Here is a 15,020-nt window from a genome sequence, read left to right on the forward strand (position 1 = left end):
AGTGTCCCCAGGCTTTCACTCACCACCCTAGCATAGATTTTCACCTTGTAAACTTCCTTCATGTTGCTTGTTACAACACAAAAGCAAACAGAATGGTCCAAACTTAGGTCAACACAAATGCAGTCGCCGTGTCTCCACTTGGCCAGCTCCACAGACTCACTCAAAAGAGGTGTAAACCAAGCTCTGAAAAACCATGGATACACCAGCCACACAGCTGGATGTAGAGATAGTTCACGTGTGTCGGAAGGGGGATGGTGAGGCCTTTCTCGGCTTGGCCTGGCCGGTTCCTGCAGCCCCTATGACCTGGCGGGTCTGAAGCTTGCAGTGTGATGGCGGAGAAATTCCCAAAGCAGTCAGATGAAGTTTCAGGAGAAATCCAGCTTTATTACAAGGTCCTGACCATTATGTGCCACATGGCTTCTAAGCAGCCTCTTTCCTGCTGCTCTATGATTTCTTTCCTCCTGCCTGTGCTCTCTTTCAGCTGCTCTCCAGTCTTTCTTGCTGCCTCTTTCTTCTCTCTCTAACTCTCCTTCTTAGTCCCTCTCTCCCCCCAGGCAGACTCCTCTACCAGCCCATTCCAGGTGTGGTGGTTCTGATCATTCAGATGGGATGAACAAGAAGTTTGGGGAGGGGATACCCACAGCTGGAAGCTGGCAATCGCGGGAGGAGAGGGTGGACTAACTCTCTGCCTTGCCAAAGCCACGCCTGCTGCACCAATCACCCACGATCCACTTCACCAGTGGCCCTGCTTCACCCCTCCTCTCTGGCTCTCTGCAGAGACACCAAAACTCCAGGTACACCAGGTTTGGGCTGATACTTTCAGGGTATTTTTTTGGAGTGAGTATGGCCACCCTCCCCTGCTTCTCATTCTTCTAGAAGCCCTGGCAGCCAAAACCACACCCCGCAAGTAGCTGCAGAATCGGTAATCGTGTTTAGAATTCCTAGACAATATGGCTGCATTTGCAGCCTTAAAACAACACCATGTTTGGGGTTTTTTGGGGGGTGGGCCACACCCGGTGACCCTTAGGGGTTACTCCTGGCTGTGTGCTCAGAAATCACCCCTGGCTTCGGGGACCCTATGGGATGCTGGGGGATTGAATCTCGGTCTGTCCTAGGCTAGCACGCATAAGGCAGATGCCTTACTGACTGCGCCAACTCTCTGGCCCCATGCTTGATTGTTTGTTTGTTTGTTTTATCATGGTAATCCCTGTAGGAACACACCAATTGAGAAGCCAATGTGTATCTGAAGCCACCTAATGTTCAGAACAAAAGAAGAAACAGAATGAACCAATTAGCAACAAGCTTACTAACCAATGACAGTGACCTAAGGACCTCCTACTTTTCACAAATATTCTTTTTTTTTTTTTTTTTTTTTTTTTTTTTGTGGTTTTTGGGTCACACCCGGCAGTGCTCAGGGGTTACTCCTGGCTCCATGCTCAGAAATTGCTCCTGGCAGGCACGGGGGACCATATGGGATGCCGGGATTCGAACCGATGACCTTCTGCATGAAAGGCAAACGCCTTACCTCCATGCTATCTCTCCGGCCCCTCACAAATATTCTAATTTTCTTTTTTGTTGTTGGTCTTTTAAAAGCATTTCATGCCACTTACTTGGGAACAAATGTATGATCATCAACTATGTGAAACATGGTCTTTAAATACATTAATTTATGTTTTATTTGATTAATTTTTTGGTTTTATTTTGGACAAAACCCAGCAGTGTTCAGGGGTTACTCCTGGCTGTGCACTCAGGAATTGCTCCTGGCAGGCTTGGAGAACAATATGAGATGGCGGGTATTGAGCCTGAGTTTGTCCTGGGTCGACTCACTACAAGGCAAATATGCCCTATCCACTGTGCTATTGCTCCAGCTCCAAGTAATTTATATTTTCTATTTTTTTTTTCTTGTTTGGTGGTATTTTGGTATGGTTAGATATGGGTGGTGGTGGTGGTGGTGGTGGGTGGAGTAATTTATATTAAAAAAAATACTTAGAACAATACTGGTCAACTTGAGATAGTTGTTCCATCTCTTTATGGTGTTACTCAGTGTCTGTCTACGGATTTAAAGGCTGTGGTTGGTGCTAGTTGAGTGTCTGTGTTACTATTTAGGCTCCTTGAGTTGGTAGATGGAACTTTCCCATCTGATGTCCCATGACCCCCTGGGCTGACACTATTCAGAAATTTTGAGTTGTCATATGGTCATATGTCACTCAGGATTTCTAGATTTGGGACAAATTTGGTAGCTTGGCAATTTGATAAAATGAAGTTGTGGAGCTGGGCCGTTGCTGTGGAGGGTGTTGGATGTGTCTCTGGGCTCCTGTGATAATTGCAGGAAGGGGAGTCTGTACTCCTCCAGTCTGAGAAGTTTCACCGCCATCAGCCCAGATCAGATTACCTGGGAAGAGTCTGCAGGCATTGTTATCTTTCAGGTAGAGGAGTTGGGCTGATTTTCTGCCAGGAAAAAGGAGTTTGTCTCACAAATAGTTGTGGTGGGTCTCGTTCTTTGAAGTTGTGTTCCCGATTTGTATTTTAAAGCTTTATGTTGTTCTGGGGTCACATCTGACTCTACTCAGAGGTTAGTCCTGGATTTGTATACAAGAATCACTCTCTTTTTTGAGAGGGGGCACATCTGGCGATGCTCAGGGGTTACTCCTGGCTTTGCACTCAGAAATCGCTCCTGGCAGGCTCGGGAACCATATGGAATGCTGGGAACCGAACCCAGATCTGTGCAAGTCAGCAGCGTGCAAGGCAAAAGCCCTACCACTGTGCTATCTCTCCGACCCCACCGGTATCATACTTGGCAGTGCTCAGAGAGCCTTGTATGGCGGCAGTTATTAGGCTGGCCTTAGCTGCATGGAAAGAAAGCGTGCTAACCATCTTATTTTCCGGTGTATAAGATGACCGGGCGAATAATTTTACAGTTAAAACATAGGTTTAGGCCTATATTTGCTGTATAAGACATAATGTTCCTGTGCTGCAACTGTATCTTCCACAGTGAGCCAATCACAACAAGCAAAGGTCCAAAGGTAATACTGTAATAGATGTCCTCTCTGACTCTGGCCAATCTGAACAGGCTTTTGACAGTGTAGATTCGGGGATAGAACACTGTATAATTTGCATGCATCAAAAACCTGCTCGGATTGGCTGAGTTAGAGAGGCGGTCCGAGCAGCCTTGCAGTGATTGGTGCAAGATCTAGTTGGAAAATTTGTTTTGTGGCAATATTCAGACAATTTTCGTTTAGTGGCATATTGAAACATTTTTTTGGGATATACTCGGCGTATAAGACGACCCCCAATTTTTCGGTTGACTTTTTTTTGTTTCAAAAGTCATCTTATACGCCAGAAAATACGGCATTTCTCTAGCTTTTGTTGTTTCGGGAATGCTCAGGGGCTACCCCTGGCTCCTGTGTTTAAGAATCAGTCCTGGTGGACTTGGGGGAGGGAACCCTATGGGTTGCTGGCATTAGCCATGTGCACGGCAAATGCTCTACTTGCTGTACTATCACTCTGGCCCTCTCTGTCAAGTTCTTACACATTGTTTAACACTCCCAAAGACCACAGAGAGATCTTTCCCACAGAGGCCCATTTTCCATGTTGGCTACGTGCTGTCTAATCGTCAGCATCATCAGACCGAGGAAGGCGCTGTTGGCAATAATGTTCTGAGATGGAGTTACTCAGATCTTACTGATCTTCCCCTGTCCTCATGGCTTCTTTGTGCCCTGTGACATCAAAACCTGCCTGGGTGTCTGTGACGCTGCTGCCTCCCACCACCCGTGATGTGTGTGATCTCTCTCCACTCAGAATCTGACCCCCCCCCCTTTCATTTTGTGTGTGTGTGTGTGTGTGTGTGTGTGATATCTGGTAGCGCTCAGGGGTTCCTCCTGGCTCTACACTCAGAAATCGCTCCTGCCAGGCTCGGAGGACCATATGGGATGCCGGGATTTGAGCCACCATCCTTCTGCATGTGAGGCAAATGCCCTACCTCCATGCTATCTCTCCATCCCCCTCACCCCCTCTTTTATCACTCCCTTAACTCTCTCTCTTCCCGAAGGTGTTTTTTTGGGAGGGGTGGGTCAAACCCGGCAGTACTCAGGGCTTACTCCTGGCTCTACGCTCAGAAATAGCTCCTGGCAGGTTCGGGGGACCATATGGGATGCCAGGATTCGAACCACCATCCTTCTGCATGCTCTGGCTCCTCTTCCCAAAGTTTTGATACTCCACAAGCCTGTGCTACTGGACCTGCCAGGTGCATGACCTCTCAGTCAGGAGTGTTACACTCTACACAGCCTTCTTTTTATTTATTTATTTATTTATTTATTTATTTATTTATTTGTTTGTTTGTTTGTTTGTTTTTTGGCCACATCCAGTGACTTTCAGGGGTTACTCCTGGCTATGTGTTCAGAAATTGATGCTGCGGGGATCGAACAGCAGTCCATCCTAGGCTAGCCTGGGCAAGGCAGATGCGTTATGGCTCGAGCCACCGCTCCAGCCTCATCTACACAGCCTTCTTTTTTTTTTTTGTTTGTTTGTTTTTTGGGCCACACCCAGCAGTGCTCAGGGGTTACTCCTGGTTGTCTGCTCAGAAATAGCTCCTGGCAGGCACGGGGGACCATATGGGACACCGGGATTCGAACCAACCACCTTTGGTCCTGGATCAGCTGCTTGCAAGGCAAGTGCCGCTGTGCTATCTCTCCGGGCCCTACACAGCCTTCTTGATCCCTCTCTTGTTTCCTGAATCAGCAGTTGCTCTTATTAGTGGCTAGTAGTTCTGTGCTTGGGGTGAGCAATAAGCCAAAAGTGGCATCAGTGTCAAAACAATCAAATGGGTTGTGACTTAATAAAAACCACTCGATGGGGCTGGCGAGGTGGCGCTAGAGGTAAGGTGTCTGCCTTGCAAGCGCTAGCCAAGGAAGGACCTCGGTTTGATCCCCCGGCGTCCCATATGGTCCCCCCAAGCCAGGGGCAATTTCTGAGTGCTTAGCCAGGAGTAACCCCTGAGCATCAAACGAGTGTGGCCCCCCCCAAAAAAAAAACACTCAAATATTTGTATGCAGGTTCTGTGTCTGTCTATTGTCATGTCTCTTGAGTGTACCTTGGGCCATAGGGTAAGAGTCTGTTTAACTTTCTATGTTTCTATCAGTCTATATCTCATCTTTGTCCTTCCATTCACCCACCTCCTATCTTTCTACACTATCATCAGTCAGTTGTAATCTATTATTTTTTTATTGTCATCTATTTATATCTCTCTTCCCACCATTCATTTCACCATTCTTTCTGCATCCAGTCTTTCTTTTTCTGAATCTGTTTATTGATTCATAAAACTATCTCATAAATCATTTTTTCATGATCAATGTATATATCTATCATCTATATCCATTCATACAAAATTTTCTCTATAAATTTTTATCTACCTAATCTTCTGTTTTTGTTTTGTTTTGTTTTGGGGCCACACCCAGTGGTGCTCAGGGGTTACTCCTGGCTATGCACTCAGAAATCACTCCTCATGTTTGCCACCCTTGTATCAGACAAACGCTATCCCTGTTGTGCTTTTGCTCCTGCTCAATTTTTTTTTTTTTTGCCATATGCAGAAGTATTCAGGGTTGGCTCTATGCTCAGAAGTCACTCCTGACCATGCTCAAGAACCCTCTATGGTGTCAAGAATTGAATCCAGGTCAGCCACATGCAAGCCATGCAAGTGCCCTACTCACTATACTATATTTCTGGTCCCATCTTTCTATTATGTCTACCTACCACTTCAATTTCTTTTTTTTTAACTTTTCTTTTCTTTTTTTGTTTTGTTTTTGGGCCACACCCAGTGGCGCTCAGCGGTTACTCCTGGCTATCTGCTCAGAAATTGCTCCTGGCAGGCACAGAGGACCATATGGGTTGCTGGGATTCGAACCACCTTTGGTCCTGAGTTGGCTGCTTGTAAGGCAAGCGCTCTACCGCTGTGCTATCTCTCCGGCCCCATCAATTTCTACTTCTGTGAGTCAACCTATATATGTGTCTGTGCACCTGTGTGTTTCGCTCCAGAACCCCTTCGTGAATCTGCTCTATTCTGTCTCCATCTTCTCTCCCCAAACAGACATACATCCCTGATTCCAAGCACCATGGGTTAGCTATACGTATAGCCATGACCGTATCCATACATTTTCTTGAGCTTTATTTTAAGCAATCCAGAGCAAGCACACACATACCTTTTGTCCTCATTCCTTCACATTATATTTGTTGAGATGGAATCTAGTTACTGAAGAAAGCAAGAGTTTATATTTCTTATGCTGTGCAGCATGGGTTGGCTTAATATATTTGGATTGGTATATTTTTTGGGGGAGGAAGAATCACTACAAATGATATTCAGTATCAAGGAAGCATCATCAGTAAAATATCTCCAAAATCTTGTAACTCTATGTTAGGTGCCCATAAAAGGGTCTTTGAGGAGCTGGTTCAGAGCCAGGTCCTAGGTTGTGCAAAGTTGCAAAACAGAGTGCTGTGTTACACCCCCACCTCCATTGTATTTCTCCATTTCTAGGAACTGTGTCCTCTCTGGAACGAGCAGATGGCGAGTGCCTCACCCCTCTCGCTTGCCATTATCTCAGCCTTTCCTGACTAACCTCACCCATGTCTTGAGGAGTTTTCTGGACTCTGAACCTAGAAGCAGAGCTGAGAATTAATTCCCTATGAGCAGGGTATCCACACTCTGTCACCACACCCTGAGCGGCCCTGGGCAGGATCCCTGCACACCTGTACTCTAGGCGTGAGAGGGCAGCACAGTCATGGCGAGCTTCCTCAGGGCTGCCTTCATGTCCCTGTTCCGGAGGCTGTAGATGAAGGGGTTCAGCATGGGGATGACCACGCCACACATGAGGGCGGCCGCCTTGTCCTTCTGGGCGGAGGAGGCCGAGGCCGGCTGCAGGTAGACGGCGAAGATGGTGCCGTAGAAGAGAGACACCACGGTGAGGTGGGAGCCGCAGGTGGAGAAGGCCTTCCACTTGCCCTGAGCCGACGGGATCTTGAAGACCGCCCGGAAGATGCAGACGTAGGAGATGACGATGCACAGGAGGGGGCTGAAGCCCATGAAGAGGCCAAACACGAACACCACCAGCTCGTTGAGGCGCGTGTCCGAGCAGGACAGCTTCAGCAGGGGCATGAGGTCGCAGAAGAAGTGCGGGATCTCGGCGCCGGCGCAGAAGGTCAGCCGGGCCATGAGCGTCGTGTGGACGATGGACTGGACGTTAGTGACGGTCCAGGGGATTCCTACCAGCAGCCCACAGACTCGGGGGCTCATGATGGTAGAATAGCGCAAGGGGTAGACGATGGCCACGAACCTGTCGATGGCCATCACGGCCAAGAGGAAGCTGTCCATGGTCCCGAACAGGTGGAAGGTGTACATCTGGGCCAGGCACCCCGCGAAGGGGATGGCGCGGCTGCGGGTGTGCAGGTTGGCCAGCATCTTGGGGACGGTGGTGGAGGAGAAGAGCACGTCCACCAGCGACAGGTTGCACAGGAAGAAGTACATGGGCGTGTGCAGGTGAGCGTCGGTGAGGATGGCCGAGACGATGAGCAGGTTCCCCACAAGCGTGACCAGGTACATGGGCAGGAAGATCCAGAAGAGGAGCGTCTGGTGCGCGGGCTTGTCTGAGAGCCCCAGCAGGATGAACTCGGACAGGCGGGTCCTGTTGGCCGGCTCCATGGGCGGCCGCTGGGTGCTGGGGAGAGAGGGAGGCTGGGCGGGGCTGCGGACAAGGGGGTCCATTCTTGAGTTTTAGGGCTGTGACTGAGAAGGGGTGTCTGGGGTGCTGGGCAGGGGGAAGTGGGTGCGTGGAAGGAGCCCCAGGGCTGAGGCTGCTTTGGGGGACCTGGCTCTGTGTCTATCTGTGTCTGTCTTCTTTGCAGAAGAGCCTTTTGATCTGTGGGCTCAAGGGAAGCAGCAGCCTCTGCCTGTCTCTGCAATGTGGGACTCAGGGAGTGACTGCCTGACGTTCCCTGCTCATGCCAGGATGCCACCTGGTGGGCAGCGTGTGCCACCCTGGGGCAAGGTCACCCTTCCTTTCTCGGGCACAGGAGAGGGAGGAGGAGAGGGACTCAGGGAAGACTGACAGTGCCCGAAGATCCTGCAGAATTCTAACTTCCTGGCAGAGGCTGCCCTGCTCCCAGCAGCTTCTTTCCTGCTTTCCTTCCTGTCACTATCTTGTTTCTGCCTTTATTTTTCAGTGGCATTTTGGACCCTCACTTTGGGGAACAATGTCACCGTTTTCCATGGTGCCAGTGCCCCGAACTGCCAACCCCACACAGGTCCTCACCTCTCTGGAGCCTGCCCGTCCCCTGACTGCTCTCCTTTTGTGTCTGTCTCTCTGTCCCGTGCATCCCCACTTCATGTAGCAAGTATTCCTCTGTTTCCTCTAGTTCAGCCCTCGCCCTTTCTCCATCCCTCACCTCCTTACCAGGATGCGTTTCCCAATACCAGCCTCCTTTTGCCCGAGGAGCCCGAGGTGAGAGCTGGGCCGGCCTGGACGGGCATGGGTTGAGAAGCGTGTGGCAGCCGCCGGGATGAGTCTGGAGTCTGTGTGGGGTCCCAGTGCCCCCAGCTGGGGCGAGTGAGCAGGCCTGGGAGCCAGCTGGGTATTTACGATGTGGGCTCTGGGGGCCCTGTTCCCAAGGCTCCTTGTTAAGAGGAAGCTGCTAATTGTCTCTCCTCACTCCTGCCTCTTAGGGTCCCCTCTCTGGAGTCCTGGGAGGAAGAAGGTGAGGATATGGAACCCGAGGGATTCGCTGTCACTGCCATGTTCCCTCGTGTCCCTCCCAGCATGCTGGGCCCTTGGCAGGGCCTCTGGGATTTTCCTGTAGAGTGCTCAGGTCCCCTCATCAGACCTCTACTTCTGTCCCAGCGTGAAGGAGGAACTGTCCCGTAGGGGCCTCCCCAGAAAGCTCCATACATGGTGCTCATTATGAAGGAGTTTATTGAGCTCACAGGGTCACCTGCCCTGGCTCAGGTTGTCTTGTCCAAAATGTCACACAGGACCTGTCAACCAGCCTTTTGTATGTGATGGGTTGGGTCCCTCCACCCGTCCACTGGACCTGATTTAGGAATCTCTCTGCTATTTTGCTCACTAACAATTGTTTATTTGTTTCTGGCCACACCTGGGATGCTTAGGGCTTGCTCTGGGTTCTGCACTCAAGAATTACTCCTGGTATCTCTTAGGGTCTCTGTGGGGTTCTGAGGATCGAATCCAGGTCAGTCTGTTCAAGGCAAGTGCCCTCCCCACTGTGCTATCACACTGGTCCCTTGCTCAGGAACAGTTTGGATGGGTCTCCGTGCATTGTTGTTTTCATGTCCTTCACTTTATATTCAAGAATAGCTTTTGCGTATGGGATCCAAAGAGCCATGTGCAAACCTGATGGTAATTTAAGGGATGGGCTCGTGCTTCTGTGTCTCTGTTCTCCCCCGGGACTTCAGGTCTTTGACATACATCGGGTCAAAATGTGTAGAATCAGCTCATGCACTTTATGCTCAGTTCGCTCAGCTCATTGTATTCATGGTTTGCAGGTCTGTTCATGCCACTGCGCATGGGTATTGTGGTGGTTGTTTCTACCCCTTAATAATCAACTTCCTTTTTTATGTCTGGTTTAGGGCTATACCCAGCAACCAGGGGTTACTTCTGGCTTTGCACTCAGAAATCACTTCTGGCAGACTTGCGAGACCTTCTGAGTTGTGAAGGGTTGAGCCCAGGTCTACTGCTTCAAAGGCAAATTGCCCTCCCTGAGCTATGGCTCAGGCCTGAGGTATCTGGGTTTCTTGTTTGTTTGTTTGTTTGTTTTGTTTGTTTGTTTGTTTTTTTTTTTCTTGTGCTACACCCATCTGGATTTGGGGGTTACCCCTGACTTTGCTCTCAGGGATCAGTTCTTACAGTCTTGGGGGACCCTACGTGGCATTGGGAATCAAACTGAGGCTGGCCTCCATGGTCAAGCACCCTCCCTGCTGTGAGGCAAGCATCTTGCCCTGGAAGAGGCAGCACTAAAGCCGGGCCTTGCACTGCCTTGCACTGCTGCAGGGCTCGAGGATGCTGCACCTTGGGGTCATGCTTCTGACAAAGCATATTCATGGGTAGCAGGTGCTCACAGAATGGACATGCTTGCAGCTGTGCCAAAGCACTGAGACTGTCCATGTCTCGAGGCCAAGCAGGAGTTGCGTGTCTTGTGTGAGGTCCTGGGTCTGGGGACCAGGTTCAAAGGGGCTTTGGAAGGAGGAAGTTGCCAGTTTCCTGCTGAAGGAGAGCGAGGACAAGCTCTGGACAGGCTCCTGTAGAGGGAGCCAAAGTTCTCACCAGTAATGATGGTTCAAGGTGTTGTCTCGGACGGGAGTTCCAGGTGTTGGCCCAGGTAGTGGCTCCAGCTGTTGTCCCTGATGATTGTTCCAGGTGTTGTTCCAGATGGTGGCTCCAGGTGTTGCCCCAGATGGTGACTCCAAGTGTTGGTACTGATGGTGGCTCCAGGTGTTGAACCTGATGGAGGTGCCAAGTGTTGGCCCAAAAAGCCATGGTCAGTGTGGGTGGTGTTGTTGGCCCTATTTTTAGCACCAGAGCCCAATTTTCTTGTCCTGTTCCCTAGAGTAAAGATCAGGTAGGGACAGTCATCTCAGGTGATAGCAACCTGGTGATGTTCTTGCAGACCTTGCTAGGTCTCTAGTAACCACACTCCTTTCTTCTCCTTTCCTCTCCTCTCCTCTCTCCTCTTCTCCTGCCCTTCTCTTCTCACCCCACCTCTCCCTAATCTCCCATACTTTCCTCTCTCCTCTCCTCTCTTCTTCATCCCATCCCTTCCCATTGCCATCCCTTTTCCTCTCTCCTTTTGTCTTGTCTTACTTGTCTTGTTTTCTCTCCTCTCCTCTCCTATCCCCTCCTCTGTCCTTACCTCCCCTCCTCCTCTCCTCTCCCCTTCCCTAACCTCCTCCTCTCCTCTCTTCTCCCCTTCACTTCTCTCCTTTTCTCTCCTCTCCTCTCCTTTCTCCTCCCCTTTCCTCTCCTCTCCTCTTCTCTTGACTCCTCTCCACTTCCCTCCCTTTCCTCATCTCTTCCTCCTCTCCTTTTGCTCTTCTCTTCTCCTCTTCTCTCCTCCCCTCTCCTCTCTTCTCCTGACCCTTTCTCCTCTTATTTATTATTTCTCCTCTCCCCTTCTTCTTATTCTCTCTCTCTCTCTCTCTCTCTCTCTCTCTCTCTCTCTCTCTCTCTCTCGTTTTTGAATCACACCCAGGGGTTACTCCTGGCTCTGTGCTCAGAAATCACCCTTGGCAGGCTCGGAGTACCACATGGGATGCTGGGATTCAAACTGCCGTCCATCCTGTGTTGGCTGCATGCAAGGCAAATGCCTTACCGCTGTGCTATCATTCTGGCTGGCCCCTCCTCTCCTCTTCTTGTTCCTTCTCTTCTCTTTTCTCCTCACTGCTCACTTCTCTCCTCTCCTTTTCTCTCCTTTTCATTCCTCTCATTCCTCTTCTCCCCTCCTTCCTTTCTCTTCCTCTTTCATTCTCTCCCCTTTTTTCTTCTCCTCCCTTTCCCCTCCCCTCTTCTCCCCCTGTCCTCTCCCCTACCTTTCTGTCCTCTTTTTTCTTCTCCTCTCTTCTCTTTCTCCCTTCCACATCTGCATCTCTCTTCTCAGCTCCACCCCTTTTATCCATTGCCCCTAAACTGACTGCATGGAGCTGGGAAAGGCTTTGTGTCATCTTCAGTTTCCTCCCCTGAGTATCTGGGTTCAGGGCTTCTGCAGGGGATCGGGATGGGGATCCACAAGGCCAATCTCTCCTGGTCCCAAAGTGGGGGAGGAGTAGGAAAGGGTGTATCTGAGGGTAACAGGCTGGCGGCCCCCTGTGCCACCTAAAGTGTGGTTCTTGGTGTTCTCCAGGGGGACTCCCACTCATTTGTTGAGGTGCCCCTGATCTGCTCACTCTGATTTACATTTTGCTATTTGGGCCACACAAGGCCCTGTGAGGGGTGAAGAGGGCTGATGCTTTGCCCATTGTGCCCACTCTGGGTCTGATGGTTACTCACAGTCCAAGTCTGGATTTTGTTGGTGGTAGTTGCAGTTTAGGGATTGGGATCAGGGAGGGGGGACTTATCCAGCAGTGCTCGAGGGCTGCGGGGCGCCCAGGGGCTCCCAGGTCCAAAGCCAGCAGGTTTCAGGGTGCCTGGGACCTCTTGCTCATCAGGCTTGCTCCCTGGCCCTTAAGCTACCCCCTTGGCCATCATCATCCAGCTGGTATGTGCCGATACTGTGGTGCACTTTCTTGGATTCTCTTAGGGGGTGTTTTGGGAGTGGAGCAGGCTCTGGATGTCCTGTGTGGCTCCAAATGGTCTGTTTGAGGGGAAGGTGGGACTTCCAGTGGGACTTCCAATGACCTGTCACCTGCATGCTGTCACTGGAGTGTCCTTGGGATCTCAGGGGACTGGGGTGGGGCTCACCTCCAAGGGAGTGGAAGATTGCTCAAGAGGCTGGAGTACAGATCTTTCTGTTTTGTTTGGTTGGGTGCTGAGTTTGCTCCTGGCTGTCCCTTGGGTACCAGGTGGGGTGCCAGGACTCGAAATTAGGTTAGTCTCATGCAAGGCAAGTATTCTCCCTGCTGCAGTACTGCTCTCCACCCTGGATTTTGTGCGCATCAGGCCTGACTGCAGACCCTGGCACCAACTACAATCCCCAGCCCCAGACCACTAGCCCGAGTGGCGCCACATCAGGCAGAATCAGGTAATCAGGCAGAGCCTTGCCCTGTTCAGTGGTTCAGCCCCCAGCATCCCATATGGTTCTCCAGGCTGGGGAGTGACTGGATTCTGGATCATGGGGTTTGACTCCAATCCCAAAACACAAACTGAGCATGGCTGGAAGTGGCCTTGGTCCTTCTGAGCACCACCTAGAAGGTCTCATTTTCTCCCCCTTCCAGAAACCAAAAGAAAGTGAAACTGTAGATAAGTGTCTTTAAGGGAAGCAGGAATGGATTAAAGGGAAGAAACTTGGGACCACAGCACATTAGGGAGGGCGTTTGCCTTGCACGAAATGATCTCAATTTGATTCCCGGCATCCCAAATAGGGTTCCCTGAACCTGCCAGGAGTAATTTCTGAGCATAGAGCCAGGAGCAAGCCCTGAGCACTGCCAGGTGTGGCCCCCAAACAAAACAAAACAAAGCAAGGGAAGGCTGTAGCAATCATATACCAGTCACCAGTTGTACGACCTGCTCATAAAACTCCAGGCTCACTGTCTGGGCTCCAGCTGGTTCGCCCTACAGGTGGCATTTGCATTTCATTGCTAATGAGGAAGACACTTTCTTTGAGCTCTATGTAAACAGCTTGAGAAGAACTAGGCATTCTCTGATGTGGGGGCATGTGCAGGGAGGGGGCTGCTGCGTTTTTTTTGGGTTTTGGTTTGAGTTTAGTTTATGCCCTGTATCTTTACTAAACTCAAACCAAAAGCAATACAATATGCTCCAAAGGCTGGAGAGCAAATCTTTCTTAATTTCCTTTTGCTTGATTTGATGTGTAAGACTTACTCTTGGCTCTGTGCTCAGGGATCACTCCTAGAGGGCTGAGGTGGGAGGGGGGAACTTGGGGGTGCAAGACAACAGCTTTATCCAAATTCAGGGGCTCTAAGGGGGGATTTGCAGGGCTAGAAGGTACTGCCTCCCAGGTCAGCTGCAGTCCCTTTGTCTCCATTGCCCTGCCTTCTTGTCCCTCAGCTACTGGGTAAAGCTCCGATGCGGAAGAGGGGCCAGTTAATCACAGTAGCCTCAAAACTCGAGTCGTGGAGCTCTTGCCCCTTGGGCTCAGCAGTGCACCCTGCAGGAGACCGAGCAAGTGATGGCCCGGAGAGGGAAGCCTGGCCCTGTGGGAGGCAGGGGAGATAGAGAGAGAGAGAGCTGGCTGGCAACAGAGCCCATGACAGGCCTGCCTCATCCGCATCTCCTGGACATGGCCAGTGATTTGGACTTTCTGAACAACCCTCCTTCCAGGCAGGCCACAGTGTCCTCGCTAAAATGATGGCCACCTGACACCAAGTCACCCCCTCTAAATTCTGCCTGCATGCCAGGCCACCTCCACTCACTGCCCAGCCCCAAGATGGCTCACCCACCTCCCCGAGGAGGCCTGCAAACACCCCAAGTCAGACACACATTCCCAGAGCGCCTTCATGCTGCAGCCCCTCATTCCTTTTAATTACACTGCTTCCTCTTCCTCCTCTTCCTCTTCCTCCTCCTCTTCTTCTTCTTCTTCTTCTTCTTCTTCTTCTTCTTCTTCTTCTTCTTCTTCTTCTTCTTCTTCTTCTCCTCCTCCTACTTCTTCTTCTTCTTCTTCTTCTTCTTCTCCTCCTCCTACTTCTTCTTCTTCTTCTTCTTCTTCTTCTTCTTCTTCTTCTTCTTCTTCTTCTTCTTCTTCTTCTTCTTCTTCTTCTCCTTCTCCTACTTCTTCTCCTTCTCCTACTTCTCCTCCTCCTCCTTCTCCTCCTCCTCCTCCTCCTCCTCCTTCTTCTTCTTCTTCTTTTCTTCTTCTTCTTCTTCTTCTTCTTCTTCTTCTTCTTCTTCTTCTTCTTCTTCTTCTTCTTCTTCTTCTTCTTCTTCTTCTTCTTCTTCTTCTTCTTCTTCTTCTTCTTCTTCTTCTTCTTCTTCTTCTTCTTCTTCTTCTTCTTTCTTTTCTTCCACCAGACCCCCACCCACACTGGTACTCAGGGGATATTCCTGGCAGACTTACAGGACCCTATGGGATGCCAGGAATAAAACCCAGGTTATCTTCGTGCAAGGCAAGTACCCTCCCACTGTGCTATCACTGACTCCCTGATGTGTTCTTTTTATTTGTGATGCTGGGGATAGAACCTGAGGGCATGGGACCGGAGCAATAGCAGAGTGGTAGGGCGTTTGCCTTGCATGTGGCCAACCTAGGATAGACACTGGTTTGATTCCTGGCATCCCATATGGTCCCCCAAGCCTGCCAAAAGCGATTTCTAAATGCAGAGCCAGGGGTAAGCCCTGAGCACCGCTGGGGGTGACCCCAAA

At 50.4% G+C, this 15,020-nt stretch overlaps 1 protein-coding gene across 1 annotated transcript; it reads right to left on the reverse strand.

The window, feature by feature from the left end:
- Positions 1-6,745: 6,745 nt before the first annotated feature.
- On the reverse strand, positions 6,746-7,687 carry LOC126030238 (olfactory receptor 1I1-like). The gene has a single exon (XM_049788408.1). The coding sequence runs from the start codon at positions 7,685-7,687 to the stop codon at positions 6,746-6,748; it is 942 nt and encodes a 313-aa protein (XP_049644365.1).
- Between the last annotated feature and the right edge of the window lie 7,333 nt (positions 7,688-15,020).

Source organism: Suncus etruscus, chromosome 15 (assembly GCF_024139225.1).
Source record: "Suncus etruscus isolate mSunEtr1 chromosome 15, mSunEtr1.pri.cur, whole genome shotgun sequence".
Lineage (NCBI taxonomy): Eukaryota > Metazoa > Chordata > Mammalia > Eulipotyphla > Soricidae > Suncus > Suncus etruscus.